This window comes from Meriones unguiculatus, chromosome 16 (assembly GCF_030254825.1).
Source record: "Meriones unguiculatus strain TT.TT164.6M chromosome 16, Bangor_MerUng_6.1, whole genome shotgun sequence".
NCBI lineage: Eukaryota > Metazoa > Chordata > Mammalia > Rodentia > Muridae > Meriones > Meriones unguiculatus.
This window is the reverse complement of record NC_083363.1, coordinates 58,092,045-58,107,990: the sequence shown is the minus strand read 5'-3', so window position 1 is coordinate 58,107,990 and position 15,946 is coordinate 58,092,045. Positions and strand designations below refer to the sequence as shown.

The following is a 15,946-nucleotide window of genomic DNA, read 5'->3' as shown; positions in this document are numbered from 1 at the left end:
AAACTCATGTAAAGTGGAAGAAGAAAAGACTTCAGCTTTTTTGGGGTGACAGAAAACTGAGTACTTTATGACCAGTTTGTACATATTTACATACCTACAACCAAAACATTATTACATTGTAAGAGGCATTAGAAAATACTGTGCTGTACTTTGGTTTTTAAAAGGCGCTATAAAAAGTACTAGTTATAACTTAGTAAACAGGTTTTGGAGGTTGGAAGCAACTGCAAGAATCAGTTTGTTCCCTTTTGCAGTCCAGCTTAGTATGGAAAGATGTGGAAAGGATCCCTCTGCCTGCCGCAGGCTCTCTGGAGTGGGCTCTGTGGCACTTCTTGAAAGCTGCCTAGCTAGCTGGGCGCTGAGCCTCCAGGTTTCTTCCTCTGAAGAAAGCAGGAGTGGCTGAGGAGCCGGGCTGGAATCTTTCTCTTCCTCTGTTGATGGCTTGTACCAACTATGACTCTGCAGCCAATGAATGTCCAGATTTAAAGAAATGTCTGCTTGGCCCTGACTGGCTGGATATGAGTGCGAGGTGAAAAAATAGGACCAGTCAGGGAAGAGCATTTAAATCTGGTTGAGGAAGGGAAAGAGCCCCAAGCCTAAGGAGAGGAAGTTGCTCAAAGTTCACAAAGTTCACAGGCAAGTCTGTTTCTCTGTAGAGGTAAAGAAGCAGGTTTCTGTGTATCTCTGGTTGCTGTAGTGACCTTGCAGCTTCTTTCTGCTTCCCAGTTGTATTCAGTTTACGCATTTCACCCAGCCCTGAGATTTAGTTTCTTTTTCAGCTACTGCTGTGTAACAGCCTCTGGGACTCCTTTGCCCTCTGGGCTTGAGCGCGCTAGCTGTCAGTAGGCTCCACATTGGAGTGGTGGAGAGTGTACCCTGATGACCATCGTCCACATGGTACAGTTTTAGAAGTCTTCAAGCTGTCCACACAGGCAGACAAGCACACACTCCCTAGTCTGTAACGTTTTTGTTTCCTAAAATTTAGTAATTTAATTTCACCTTTACCACATAAGATATATACCACTTGGTTAAAAATTAACTTACAAAGTGGCAGGTTTCCTTACTTTAAAAAAAAATATCTTCAGTCTTTTTTTTTTTTTTGCTGTATTTTTTTTTAAGATTTATTTATTTGTATGTGTGTATTTGTGGATATATAAGCTTCATTTGTGTGCCAGAAACCACTGAGGTAGCAGAGGGCGTCTGATTGATAGGAACTGCAAGCCGTGAGCCACCACAGGAGCCACTGTGTGGGTGTGGGGACACAGCCCAGGCGCTCTGCAAGGGCAGCAAGAGCTCTCCATGGCTGAGCCATCCCTCTAGCCCTTCTTTTGTTCTTTGTAAACATTTCTTTTTAGTTATTATTATTGTGTGCATATGTTTGGAGGTCAAAGGACAACATTGTAGTCTGTTACACGGGTTCTGGAGATTACACTCAAGTCACCAGGCTTGCAGAGCAAGTGTCTATACTGAATCATCCCTCAAGCCTGTTAATTTTGTTGTTGTTAAGCAGGCATGTGAGAACATAGGTTTTCTATGTGTGTCGTGAGGGGGAGATGTCCTCTTATTTTTATCCTTTGTTTTCTAGGAAGCAAGAGGCTATTATGAGCAGACTGGCGTTGGTCCCCTGCCCGTCGTCTTGTTCAATGGGATGCCCCTTGAAAAGGAGCAGTTAGATCCTGACGAGTTGGAAACCGTTACAATGCACAAGATCTTGGAGACCACTAGCTTCTTCCAAAGAGCAGTGTACCTGGTGAGTGGTATTTTCAGGCTGCTTTGAAAGCAAATGGTTTATACTTGATATCTTCTGTAAAATTCTGCATTGTGCCTGGCAGGGTGACACACACCTTTAATCTCAGTTTTCAGAGGAGGCAGGTGGGTCTCTGAGTTCCAGGCTAGCCAGGCCTATAGAGTGAGATCCTGTCTCAAAAAATAAAATAAACAAAAAATTTGTCCTATTTTCCACAAGCCACTAGTAATTGTTTAACAGATTCTAAAGTCTTATTCTAAGGAAAATACTCTTAAAACACTGAAATAGCAAATTCTATTGGTTTTGGATTAAGTATTCACTTTTAAAACGGTAGGAATTTCCAAGAGATTTTGTTCTGTGTGGGCAACTCTGAGGTTGGAAGGATGCTTCACTTCAAGATAAATACTCTGTAATAGTTATGGAGTGTTAATTCACAGTGTAAAGCTCAGTGTGTTTGGTTTCATTTTGTTCATTTATTTACTTACAGCCCTGGGAATGGAACTCAGGGCCTTATGCACACTAGCCTAGTCAAATCCACCACGGACAGGTTCCCAGCTCTAAACTTAATTTCTTGAAACATATAAGCCAGTGATTCTGAGAACATACACACTTGTACAATCACACCCTCTAATTTCAGATGACATCATCAGTGCCTACTCCCCCAGTAGGAGTCACAGCCCACTTTGTCCTTCTCTTAGCCACTGGCAGTCGACTTTCTATATCTGTGGACTCATCTCTTCTGAGCATTTCTGTAGATGGAATTGCAGGGGTCCCGCTGCTCCCGTATTGCTGCAATGCTCCTTCACATTTCTGTCCTCTGTCACATGATGATTTTTTTCTCTAAAACTGATTTATTGTGTTAGCATAAGCTTAGGTTGACCAGGTATTACCTTATGTTTGGTGAGATCTGAGGGGCCTGCTGAGTACTGAAGATGCTTCTCCCACTGCCTAAGAGGTTACTTTCCAGTTTCCAGGGACTGAAATCACCCAAATTATTGGCTTTTCTTTCTTAGGGATGTATGTCCATGTGCATGCCTACACACACACACACACACACACACACACACACACACACACACACGATTGAAAGAGAGAAAGAGGCCCTCATAGGTTGCATTTCTTAGTTAAATACTCTTACAAGGACATGGTTGTACACACTTTTAATCCCGTCACTCAGGAGGCAGAGGCAGATGCAGGCAGATGAGTTTGGGGCCATCCTGGTCTACATAGTGGGTTTCCGGGCAGCCAGAGTCACACAGTGAGACCCAGTATATAAATATATATTTAGGCCAGGTGATGGTGGCACACATCTTTAATCCCAGCACTTGGGAGGTAGAGGCAGTTAAATCAGTGAGTTTGAGGCCAGCCTGGTCTACAGGGCGAGTTCCAGGACAGCCAGGGCTACATGGAGATGTTTTTATTGATGTTTTTATTCTTTTGTCAACTAAAATCTGCTAATGAACTCCTTCAGTGACTCTTTCAGTTACTATGTCTATTTTCCTTGCCTGCCTTTTTCTCCTTGACTGCCTGCCTATCCCCCCATCAGTCAATATGTGTGTGTGTGTGTGTGTGTGTGTGTGTGTGTGTTGACAGAACTTTTGTGTTAGCCTAGGTTTGCCTCCAGTTGCTGGTCTTTGGTCTCAGTCTTCTGAGTAAGTACCACTAGACCTGCTTTTTTGTTTGTTTGAGACCAAGTTTCCATGTGTACTCCAGACCGTCCTTGAACTGGCAGTCTTCCTGCCTCCACCATCAGAGAGTATAATAAGATTATAGGTTTGCGCCACCATCTTTTTTTCTTACCCCTATTTTAATTGGTCCTTTCACATATTTTATATATTACTTATTTGGTAATCTTGAGTTTCATACTTTAGTTTCATAGCCATGTCTTTCTTTTTTTTTTTTTTTTGAGTATACTTAATATAGAATTTTCAATTCTTTGTGTTTTAAGTCTACCATTGGAGTTTTTGAAGGAACAGTATATACTCTCCGCTTCTGTTGTTGTTTTCAGTATGTGTCTATTTTTCTCTTTATTGTCTTGGTGCTTTTCTTTTGACCTTTGAGCTGTAATAACTCTGAACCTGAGCCTACACCCTGCACGGGAGGTGCTTCTTCTTGTGCGGTTTGTTGTTCTTGCAGCTGTTATCTGTTTTCTCATGCTCTTAAGTAGGTTCTTTGTTGTGTGTGAACTCCGAAGTAGTGCTTATTTATCTTATCAATTAGCTCCTAAGTGAACACATATTTTTCCAGGTTTCTGTTTGTACTGTGGTATGGCTTGAGTGCTCAGCTAGGCTGTTGATAGCTGTCCTTAGCTATGTCTGTGTGCTTGGTGCTGATGGTTGAACCCTGAGCCTTGTGTATGCTAAGGAAACGCTCACTCGGCCATACCCCGGGCCCAGCCTTCAGTTACTGCTTGCACAGACTATCAAGATTAGTTATCAGAGTCAAAGGCTCTTCTGCATGTGTGGTCCTCGGAGCATCATGCTTTAGAGAGTGCGTCAGAAACTCACGGCCTTTTGGAACTCCTCCTTCTCCAGCTGTTAATGTGTTTGGCCAGCTTCGTTTTAGCACATCCAGAGGTGTCAGGCAATTTCTCCTGATTGTGTTTGCAAGTATCCCAGGGGAAAAGCTATTGAAATGTTACTTGCTCAAATGAAGAGAGCCCTGCCTACTTTACGTTGCTTTCTTTGGTGATCTGATGGCTTATTAAGGGCTTTATTCATTAGAGAGAGGCAAGTTAAAATGTCATAAAGACCACATTCAGGCATTTTCTTCAGTAAAAGGCCCTCAGAATTTTGCAGGCTTTTAGCTAATTTTTTTAGTTTTGGAAAAGTTTGTGTATGTGTATGTCTGTGTGTGTGTTTTCTTTACATAGACTTTTTACTCTGTTATATCTACTAAACGTCATCCTCAATAATATTTTAAATATCAAAGACCATGGATATACTTTTAACCCTAATTTGAAACATATTAGAATTTTTTTATTACTTTAAAAAAGCTTATTTTTAATTTTTTAAATTTTATTAAAAACATATTATTAAATACTTGTAAATAAAGAACATCACACACTAAAATCAACCAGATTTGAAAATTATATGTCTCAGTAAACTCCTATGTAGTTTTAGAGCAGCCATCCTGAAGCTATGGAGTGTCATGTTGGAATTTGCATTTTCGCTATCAGATATGTTTTTGTGCTCTTTTCCACCATCAACTCCCTGAAATCCAAGCTAGAGTTAGAACTAGGGAAACTGTTCGCTTTATATCGTCTTTTATAACCAAGCATTACTGGCTTGGTGGTTTGGATGAGAATAGCCCCTATTGGCAAATATATTTGAAAGCTTGGTCCCTAGTTGGAAGAACTGTTGGGGAAGGCTTAGGATGTGTGAAGGAAGGATAGGAGGAGGTGTGTCATGGGGGTTCAGAAGCCCATGCCATTTTCCCAGGTAACTCTTGTTGCCTCCTACTTGTGGAAAAGTGTGTGAGCTCTCAGCTGCTGCTCCAGCCCCGTGTCTGTCTTGCACATTGCCATGTTCCCTGTCATGGTCATGGACTCTGTGAAGGCCTAAATGAGATGTTTTGTGTTATAAATGACCTTAGTCGTGGTATTTTGTCGTGGCCATGTTACTGGCCCCCAGTGTGGCTGGCGACGGAGTCAGAGACACAGCGTGTGTACACTCATGCTGTGCCTGCTACTGTGCTCACGCAACATCTGTCTTTAGCTGCTCACATAGAAGAAGCTGTTACAAAGCTACTAACTTTGTATTTCTAGTGAACTGTTAGTGCTGATAATTCTTTACACTCCTGCTCCTCCTGCTGCTTTTTTCATACAGGGTGAACTGCCACATGATCAGGATGTGGTGGACTATATCATGAATCAGCCGAATGTTGTTCCACGAATCAACTCCAGGATTTTGACGGCTAAGCGAGAGTATCTGGATCTAACTGCAAGCAGTAAGGAGCATTTCAGTAACAATTTTTGGCTTTTGGATCTGTGCTTCATATTCTTATATTATTAGATTATAATATGAAAAAGCCCCAAATTATGATATATGCTTCTGAACTCACAGGAATTTTCTTCTAAAAAAAGATAAGTACATCTGGGTGTGATGGCGCACACTTGTGTCCCTAGAACTTGAGAGGCAGAGGCAGGCGGATCTCTGTGCGTGTGAAGCCAGCCTAGTCTACAAAGCGAGTCCAGGACAGACAAGGTTACACAGAGAAACCCTGTCTGGAAAAATTAAAAAAAGAAAAATAAATAAATAAAATTCTAGGGCTGGAGTGATGGCTCAGTGGTTAAAAATACTCTGATTTTGCAGGGGACTAGGATGTGGGATCTAGCTCCTTCCTCCAAAGGCACCAAGACACAGACATACATACACACAGTCAAAACACTCATACACATAAAATAACAATCTTAATTTGCAAACAGTGGAGACCTGGCTGGGTGCAGTAGATGGTGGTCCTTCTGTGGAGGCAGCTGGGGGAGGTCTTCCGGAGGGAGGGAACGCTGTTGTGTGTGTGTGTGTGTGTGTGTGTGTGTGGTGGGGGGGAGAATTTGTAGCTTTTGAAGTGCAGTGACAGACCTGGGCCCTGGAGAACACTTACCAGAGCCACAGGAATTTAATTCCTTTTTGACCTTCAGTTCAGTTCCAAGGACTCCAAGAGTGTTTCTGTCCTTCCAGCATTTTAGCTTGGGAAGATTCCCATAGAGCAGTGTGCCAGTGAAGTCCCTAACTGTAACTTGTTTCTGTCAACTGTGAGCCGATAGCTGGGAGGGCAGCCTTGCTTCCACCCTGCAGCCCTGGGCCACCCAGCTCAACAGCCTCACGTTTATACAGGAGCAGTTACTGTCCGAGAAGCCACGCCTGTGTGTCTGATGACATGAGAAAGAGTGACCAGGCGGGGATGGGAACAGATCAGAAAGTTCCTCACGCCATCTCAGAGGTGGCGCCTGGGAGGAAGATGTCAGCTCTCCTGAGCCCTGCAGATGCAATTCAGAAGGCTCAGGATGTGTGGAGGAGGGGTTGGAGGAGGTGTGCCGTGGGGGTCCAGAAGCCCACACAATTTTCCCAGGTAGCTCTCGTTGCCTCCTCCCTGTGGATAAGCGTGTGAGCTCTCAGCTACTGCTCCAGAGTTATGCGCCACCAGACAGGGCACCATCCTTTTTGATTTGGAGTTAAGAAAAGGGGAAAAAAAAGAATCCCAAACAAATAAATTTAAAATGTGCCTTCAGAGAAACTTTGCTTACGCAGCATGGGAGCCGTGGCATGTGTTAGATTGTATTTCTCTCTGTGCTGCAGCTCCAGAGCTCTGTCTGTCACTCAGCCTGGGGCAGGGGTTGGCGAAGAGGCCCCGTCATCCTGACTGTCCTTCTGGGGCTGTTGCTGTCCTGGACCTTTTTCAGAGGCCATTGTCAGATTTACATAGCTGTGACGAACCACATAGAGCATCAACTTTAAAGGAAGGATGGTTTGTTTGGCTTTGGGACTCAAAAGTTCGATCCCACGGCCAGTTGGCTCTGATATCTCAGAGCCAGGAGTGTGCAGTGGGACAGCTGCTTACCTGTGGTGGCTGGGAAGCAAAAAGACACAGGTACCCCTTCCGAGAGCACCCCTGGCAACTTGCTTCCTCCTGCTGAGCAGCATCTAATAGACTTTACTCATGCTCCAAGCCAATTTTCAGTTGGATATTTATGGTAGATTGCATTGAGGCTTATTAATTAATCATTTGTTTCACTTTTTTCTTTTTTCCCAGATAACTTTTTTGTGGATGATTTTGCCAGATTTTCTTCCTTGGACTCTCGGGACAAGACTGCTGCTATAGCCAACAGTATGAACTACCTGACAAAAAAAGGTAACCCATTTGGGCTTGTCTCGGATCTAGCATGTTTAGTATTCGCAAATGTAACTCCATCTTACTGTCCTGGGAGAGGAGATTCCATAATTTCTCTTACAAGTGTAGAAAATACATGTTTTAATATGCAATTCTGTATATCTCTTAAAAATTGAAATATTTTCTTTACAAATTTCATGCTGATCATTAAAATTGTTAGGAAAATCCCTTCATGATTCAAAATGAAAAACATAAGAAAATGATTTTGCCTGGCTCTTCGCTAACATCATAGTGTTAATTTTACTGTAGAGTTTATAAGATGAACTGGATTCTAGAAAGCCTGGTGTGATTCTGTAAAGTGATTTTCTGCAGAAAAACTTTAGTTACTTTTCTAAAAAGGCTGTTTTCATCTGCAGACAGGTCCTCTCCCTTTGCTGGGGCTGACCCTAGTCTCTTCCAGAACAGTTCTAGCAATGCGTGCCTCCTCCAAAGCACCCTTTGTCATTAGGACAGCTCCTTCTGCCCTCCTTCGGTCTTCCCTTGGAGCGTCTGGTTTCCTTCCTCTGTATAAGTTCACACGATTAGTCCACTGGGTTTCATCCTCATGAGCTTGAGCATGGCGGGAGCTAGAGCAGACGGCAGCACAGCCTGTTAGCTATGTGTAATCTGCTGCTTCCCCGATGGCACTTAGGTAAACAAATGACGTTCTCTTTTCTTCTGTTCTTTTTTTCTTTGCCTTTATCCAGGAATGTCCTCCAAGGAAATCTATGGTAACTAAAAACTCCAGAATGTTCCCTTCATCTTCATAATTAATTTATATGGTTTTAGGACCATTGTTATCCCGAATTTCTTGTTGTTTCATTGTGATGTTCCTGAAACCTGTGGGTAACAGTAGAGCAGAGCTAAGCAATATAAATATTTGCAGAGCTTTCAGAAAGTTGTAAATTGGCATGATTAAACACTACACTGCGTTGCCTGCATGTTTCATTGTGTGCGCTAGCAGATCCCCAGACCAAGGGACAGCTAGTCAGTGCATGCTCCTAGCTTCCAATTGAGGTATTTGGATGAAGTGTTTGGAAGTCGCTGCTTCCCGTTACGAGAGAAGTTTCACCACCTTTTTTACTTTCTATTTCTATCACACCAGTCATTTTTTTTTTTCCTTTTGCATGTTTTTCAGAATTATTTGGCTTAATTTTAATGTTGAAACATAGGATATTTTCTCTTAGTCAATCTGTTTTTGTTTTTTTACAGATGATTCCTTTATTAGGCCAGTGACTTTTTGGATTGTTGGGGATTTTGATAGCCCTTCTGGGCGGCAGTTACTATATGATGCCATTAAACATCAGGCAAGTATCTTGGGCTCCATTCTTGGTGGGGGATTGTGGGGCACTTTGTTTGTGAGGCTCTGGTTGACCTGAGCACTGCTGTGTTAGTGTGGTTATTTTAGTGTTTCTAGGATTTCTTTGTGTGTGGTCAACTCCTAAGAAGAGAGATCAAAGTTCATAGCACCTAGCTTCACTTGAGGGAATAGACTCTTTAAGAGAAAACATAGTGAGATCCTCAGGGTAGGATTTTCTGCATGTTCTTGCTGCAGCGATCTTGCCATGCACTGTATTGTCAGGAGAGGCACACACGTGAGGCCATAGCATGCCAGCTGGTTGTTGTGTGCTCCGAGGAAGTAGATCCAGGCTCCCAGAGGAGTGTTCGCAAGCTACACCACATCAGCTTGTGTGTGTGAAGAGGGCTCGGGACATTGCGGCGCTGAGTGGCAGGGGAGACATTGATTCTTTTGGATCGTTTCATTGTCAGAGGAGCAGATGTCAAGGTCCTTCTTCCCAGCTGTTTCACTTTGCAGCTTTCCCTCGAAATCACATTTCTCTTTGTGTCCCTTTCTGACCTGAGCCCCAAGAACACTGACTGAAATAAGAAGATATCCAGGGGTTTTAATTTCACTGTGGTGCCGAGGGTCTTCAGTGTTTAAGGGACTGGGCAGGTTCCTGTGGGCAGTTGACAGTTGAGCCAGGGAGTTCACAGGACTGGTGACAGTTGTACACAACAGGGCTCTCTAATGTGAATGAGTAACTCCTTACGTTGCCCAAGGTGGGAACACTAAGAAGGAGAAATACACATTCATCTACTTAGTGTCACAGGCAAGTATGTCCCTGTGTCCACCACCCAGATTAAGAAATGATGTCAGAGTTGGGTGCAGCAGTGCAAGCCTATAATCCCAGCACTCAGGGAGGCAGAGGCAGGGGCAGGTGGATTTCTATGAGTTCAAGGCCAACCTGCTCTACAAAGAGTCTGGGAAAGCCTAGGCAACACAGAGAAACCCTGTCTTTAAAACAAACAAACAAACAAACAAACAAAAGCTATCTATGAAGGCCCCCTAGTCACTGTTCCCCTCCCGCTTCTTGCATTTAAAATCTTAGGATGTGTACTTATATTTGGTTCCTTTGCTTAAGATTTTGTGCACTGACTTCTTAATTTCAGTGACTTTAGAAAACTATTTCTATTTTATGTGTATGAGTATTTTCCCTATTTGTATTTATACATGTACCACATGCATGCCTGATGCCCAGGAAGGCCAAAGAGGGCATCAGAGTCCCTGGAACTGTAGTTATGGATAGTTGTGAGCTCTCATGTGGTTCTGGGAACCAGAAGAGGGTTCTCTGAAAGAGCAACAAGTGCTCTTTACAGCTGAGCCATTTCTCCAGCTCCTGATCCTTTTCCTCCCCTCCTGCACACCCACCTACTCATCTCTGTCTGTCTGTCTGTCTGTCTGTCTATTTGCTTGCTTGTTCATCTGTTTGTTTATGGGAAGAGACATATGTATAGCATGATACTGAGTTCAGAAGACTACTTACCTTCCACCCTATTGGTCATAGAGATTGAACTCAGCTCTTAATTGGTGGCAAGTGCCTTTACTGGCTGACTCATCTCACTGGCCTACTTACATTCTTGGTATAAGTTTTCTTCTTCCATGTAGATTCATGTTTTGGTTTTGTTAATTTGAGAGTTTGCCTTTTACCTGGAGGAGTTCCATTGTTGCTGGCATCTGCAAAGGCCGTATGAATGAAGATGGATGAGCAGGAACCTGAAAAGAGGCTCGAATTCAGAAAAGATGGAATGCAGTTAAAGTATAAAATGTGCTGAGGAAAATAGCACTCTTACAAGTCTGTGGCGTTTGCTGTATTTAGAAAAATGAAGTTGAAAGGAAGGCTGGGGCCAGTTCATACAGGACTTGGTAGACTTGACCATACATATCATCTGAATTTTATTTTGAGTACAGACAACTACTAAGACATTTAGAAGAGATATTGCTGTTATGGAGTATGGCTGAGTAGCCCAGGCTGGCCTTGAACTTTCAGACATCTGTCTGACTCTCTGCCTTCTGAGTGCTAAGATCAAAGGTGTACGCTGCCATGCCTGGTCAGTGTTACTTACCTTCCTAAAGTTCATAGTGTATACCTTATAATTTTTATTTCCCTTTTTTGTAAATAGAAAACCAGTAACAATGTTAGGATAAGTATGATCAATAATCCCAGCCAAGAGATAAGTTACGCGAACACCCCAGTCTTCAGAGCTATCTGGGCAGCTCTCCAAACTCAGACCTCCAACTCTGCTAAGAACTTCATCACCAAAATGGCCAAAGAGGAGACGGCAGAGGCCCTAGCCACAGGCGTGGACATCGGGGAATTCTCTGTTGGGGTAAGGCTCGCATGTGCTGAGGCTAGCCTGCTCATTCATGTTTCTTCCCCAGGCTGAGGTGTCCTTTTCAGGATTGAGCTTGGGGTTGCTTCTGAGTCTCAGGATATGTTCTTCCTTGAGTTCGGATCTTAGCAAATGATTCTGTGATTCTATCATGTTACATTTTACTTTTAAACTTGCTTTGGTTTCAGGATGCCAGGTTAAAAGTTTGTGCCACTTTGTATAATCTTTAAAAAAACAATATTTGATTTATTTATAAAGTACAAATCTAACATGTTTGTGAGTTAGAGAATCAACTGGGTTTTTTTCCCACTAAAAGTCCATGTTTATTCGTTGGTTTAGTGTTACTCATTTTTTGATAGTGTTTTATAGTTTTTAAATTTCTGATAAAATCATGAGTATATTGAGGTTTAGTTAGAGGAAATGGCTGTCACCTGAAATTTCCAAATTTAAAAATGCAAAAAAAAAAAAAGTTACTGAGAATAGACTGCCAAGTAAACAAAACAATAGAAAAATAGGAAAAAGGAGGAGGGAAGAAAAGACAATGAATTAAGATGTTGTAGTATTAATTATGAAATTTAGCTATTTTCATAAAAGCACTTTATAGTTTACTCATTGTTATTATTCATTTGTATGGTTTGCTTAATAACAGTGACTTTCCTTAAAAATGATTACTTCCTAGGGCATGGATGTCAGTCTTTTTAAAGAGGTCTTTGAGTCTTCCAGAATGGATTTCATTTTGTCTCATGCCCTGTACTGCAGGGATGTTCTGAAGCTGAAGAAGGGACAGCGAGTGGTGATCAGCAATGGAAGGGTGAGGACTTGCTGGGCTGCAAGCCTGCCTCCCATTCTCTAGCTATCTTGCCCCTTGAGACTTCTGTGGTTTGCACTAGAGCTGACTCCTGGTGGCGGACGGCTTCTCAGTGCTGGTGCACTATTAGGCCAAGAGTGTGCTTCTGATGCCACCCCGCCCCGCCCATGGGGCTTCTTCCTTTCTGTTTGTGTCTTGGCATTGGAGGTAGTGAGTGTGGGCCTCTCAGGACTCACAAAATAGGCCTCACTGCTGTTTGCTGAGAACACTGCTGTTTCATGTCATCTTAGAAAGCTAACACTAAACACAGGAGTCCCTGCTGTCTGAGGCGTAAAGGATAAACATTCACTTTCTTTTTTTTTTTTAATTCTTTATTAATTACACTTTATTCACTTTGTATCCCCCTTGTGGTTCCCTCCCTCCTCCCGTCCCAATCCCTCCCTTCCTCCACCCTCTGCATGCATGCTCCTCCCCAAGTCCACTGATAGGGGAGGTCTTCTTTTCCTTCCTTCTGATCCTAGTCAATTAGGTCTCATTCACTTTCTTACTTTATTCATTTCACGTAAGATGTGCTTCAGGGCAGGAGTTGTCAGCTGCTTGGGCTGGCGAGGCTTCTCAGCAGCCTGTGACCAGTGCTGCAGCTCTGCCTTCCTCTTCCTCACCTCACAGATCATTGGGCCGCTGGAGGACAGTGAGCTCTTTAATCAAGACGATTTCCACCTCCTAGAAAATATCATCTTGAAAACGTCGGGACAGAAAATAAAATCTCATATTCAACAGCTTCGTGTAGAAGAAGACGTGTAAGTTTTTAAAATTAGTAACTAGTTGATTGATATAAATGATAAAACTCGTTTTCTAATTAGAAGCTAGTTCACAGAGTTTTTGTTACTTTTTCTCATTGGTCAAAGTGAGGACTGTATATTGTCAGTTACATTATTACCAAGACAGTGGGTCTATTTCTAGTTTTACTGGAAGAATGTTCAAGTTGTCAGTTATGTTTCTGAATTACTTCTCTCCATTTTGAATCTGAACAGTTCACACATATGCAGAAGCAGAGGGCTGGGTTGGCTTTCCGCTGTGTGTGGGAGGAGACTTGGTTCTTTGGCGCACTGTTTCATTGTCTTTGGGGGAGGAAATGCGTGCCCATTGCTGCTTTGCTCTGTCTACCTGTATGGAATATAAGGCTCTTTCTCTTGCAGACTGAGATGAGTTGATGTTGCTAGCTTGTGATTTTAATTATTTTAGTATTTTTATTGACTAATGTCCTTGAGCATGTTTTATTTCCAAGAATTCAGTTGTTGGAGTGGATCGTATATTTGCTATGTAATGAAAGCTCATGGTTCTGTGCGGTCCTTTCTGCGTTAGGTGTCACATGAGTGTGTGCTTACGGATATGTTTGGTTAATATTCCAGGACTGGCTGCTATGCTGCTTCCACAGCAGCTCCATCGCTTTACGCTCCTGCCCACACTGCTCCCGGTTTCAGTTTCTCTGGGGTCTCGCCAGCACTTCCTGCTTCTTGAGCACACACCTCATGGGTGGAGGGCATCTCCTTATTGTGCCCTTGAGCTGCTGCTCTCCTGCACACTGTTGCCCATTGGTCTTTGGGGAAATGTCTGTTCTCGTCTTTTCATCATTTTAAGTCAGGTTGTTTGGTTTTCTTGTTTAATTGTGGGCATTCCTTTTATTCTGGATTTCAGTTCCTAATCAGATCCATGATTTGAAAATATTTTCTCTATTCCCTTAGCTGCCCTTTTGCCCTTTGAATAGTGTCATTTGATTCATAGTTGGATGATATAAAGAAATTAAAGTTCTCTTTTTTTCTTCATTTTTTTCATGTACAGTCAAACTGTATCTTTTAGTAATGTTTTTTATGAATATTATTTTTTATTTTAATTTTTAAATTAATTACACATTATTTACTTTATATCCCCCCTGTATCTCCCCTCCCAATCCTTTCCTTCCTCCTTCACGCATTTCCCTCCCCAAGTCCACTTATAGGGGAGGTCTTCTTTTCCTTCCTTCTGATCCTAGTCTGTTAGATCTCATCAGGACTGGCTGCATTGGCTTCCTCTGTGGCCTGGTAAGGCTGCTCCCCCCTCAGGGGGAGGTGATCAAAGAGCAGGCCAATCAGTTCATGTCAGAGGCAGTCCCTCTTCCCATTACTATGGAACCCACTTGGACACTGAACTGCCATGGGCTATATCTGTGGAGGGGTTCTGGGTTATCTCCATGCATGGTCCTTGGTTGGGTATCAGTCTCAGGGAAGACCCATGTGCCCAGATTTTTTGGTTCTGTTGCTCTCCTTATGGAGCTCCTGTGCCCTCCAGGCCTTACTAACTCCCACTTCTTTCATAAGAAATGTGTTGTTTTTGATAGCTGCCAAAGTAGACATTTTGCCATGTGAAATGGAATTTTTTTTTTTTTTTTTTTTTTTTTTTTGGTGGTGGTGCTATAGATGGGGGAACTTAGATCCTCATATATACTAGGAAAGTTTTGTATCACTGAGCTACTTCCCCAGATCAAGAAAAAGTCCTTTTCATCTGACTCGGTGCTGAGGTGGAGATAAAGTGGTCGCTCCTCCCTCAGTGGCTCTTGGATGTGCTCCTTTGCCTGTCTGTGAAATGCTTCCCTGATGCAAGCACATTTTCAGTGTCGATGGACAAGTCCCATCGGTCATAGCTTTCTGAAGCCTGGCTCTGTACTCTTTGATCTTGCTGCTTTGTGTGTAGAACTTGCTTGTCCTGTGTGCCAGTGTTCACAGTTGATACTGGGAAGTTAAACAGATGGTTAATGATAGGATTGTTTGCTTCAAAGAGAAAGTGTACAGCCTTGGTTGTGGTTGAAGTCTAGCACGGTTGTTCTTTTGAATGGCTTTCCTGAGGTACCGTATTTAAGTCTAGCTTCTTTAGGCTCGTGACCTACGTAGTTCAAGATCATCGTTGGCTATAAATCATCATAGAAAGGGTTAGTAGGCCAGTGAGATCACTCAGTCAGTACAGGCACCTGCCTCCGAAAGCTGACAACCTCAGCTGACTCCTGGGACCCATGTGGTGGCAAGAGAGAATGCACTCCCTGAGTTGTTCTCTGACCTCCACACATGCAGGAGCACATGCACACATGTGCAAAGAAATGTAATTTTTTTAAATAGAGGGGGTAGGTAAAACAGGGAGATTTTTGTTTCGTTTTGTTTTATGTGTGTTAACACATTAAAGACCCTCAGAGGCACCAGAATGGATGGATGTTGCACCAAGGAATGAAAACAAAGTTCTTGGTTTAATTTGACCAAGGGTGGAGTCCAAGTTTGAATTTTCCACTTTTCCTGTGTCTTCCATCTCTCTGTAGTTTGTGGCTACTGACACATCTGTAGTCTGTCTGGTGTGTGTGTGTGTGTGTCTGGTCTCTGTGTCTCTTTGTCTATCTTCTTCTAACAAAGAAAGAGCTGTGCTCTGTATTTATTAAGCAACATAAAAAGCTTTGCATGGGAAAGAATGAGAGATTCCTTACAGAAAGCTTTAGTAGAGCTTTACTGGGAAAAAGTGACTTTACTGACCAGAGCAGAAAACTACGAGCAGCTGTTAGCCTATATCCACATGTTGCTTCCAACATTTATGGTGGGTATTTGTAGTGTAAGGCTGCTTCCAATCTGTTGTTTTAGCAAATGATTACCACAACACACACACACACACACACACACACACACATGTATGCATGCATGCATGCATGCATGCATGCATATACATGCACCTACCTAGCTATGTACCTACCTACCTTTGGGTCAGGGGCATGGAGGAATAAAGCTGTATATTAGCTTAGGTTGTGAAAGCTGATTACACAGGAGATCCAAGGCAAGTCA

General features: G+C 42.7%; 1 protein-coding gene across 3 annotated transcripts in view; it reads left to right on the top strand.

Moving 5' to 3' along the window:
* Uggt1 (UDP-glucose glycoprotein glucosyltransferase 1) overlaps positions 1-15,946 on the top strand; it is a 112,207-nt gene that overhangs the window by 52,357 nt on the left and 43,904 nt on the right. For 2 of the 3 annotated variants that reach the window (XM_060369855.1, XM_060369853.1), the window contains 8 exons: positions 1,583-1,747; positions 5,572-5,692; positions 7,496-7,594; positions 8,320-8,343; positions 8,825-8,919; positions 11,075-11,281; positions 11,964-12,095; positions 12,762-12,892. In XM_060369855.1, the coding sequence (XP_060225838.1) occupies positions 1,583-1,747; positions 5,572-5,692; positions 7,496-7,594; positions 8,320-8,343; positions 8,825-8,919; positions 11,075-11,281; positions 11,964-12,095; positions 12,762-12,892 (974 nt within the window). The remainder of the gene's footprint in view (positions 1-1,582; positions 1,748-5,571; positions 5,693-7,495; positions 7,595-8,319; positions 8,344-8,824; positions 8,920-11,074; positions 11,282-11,963; positions 12,096-12,761; positions 12,893-15,946) is intronic. The other variant, XM_060369854.1, reaches the window with a different exon arrangement.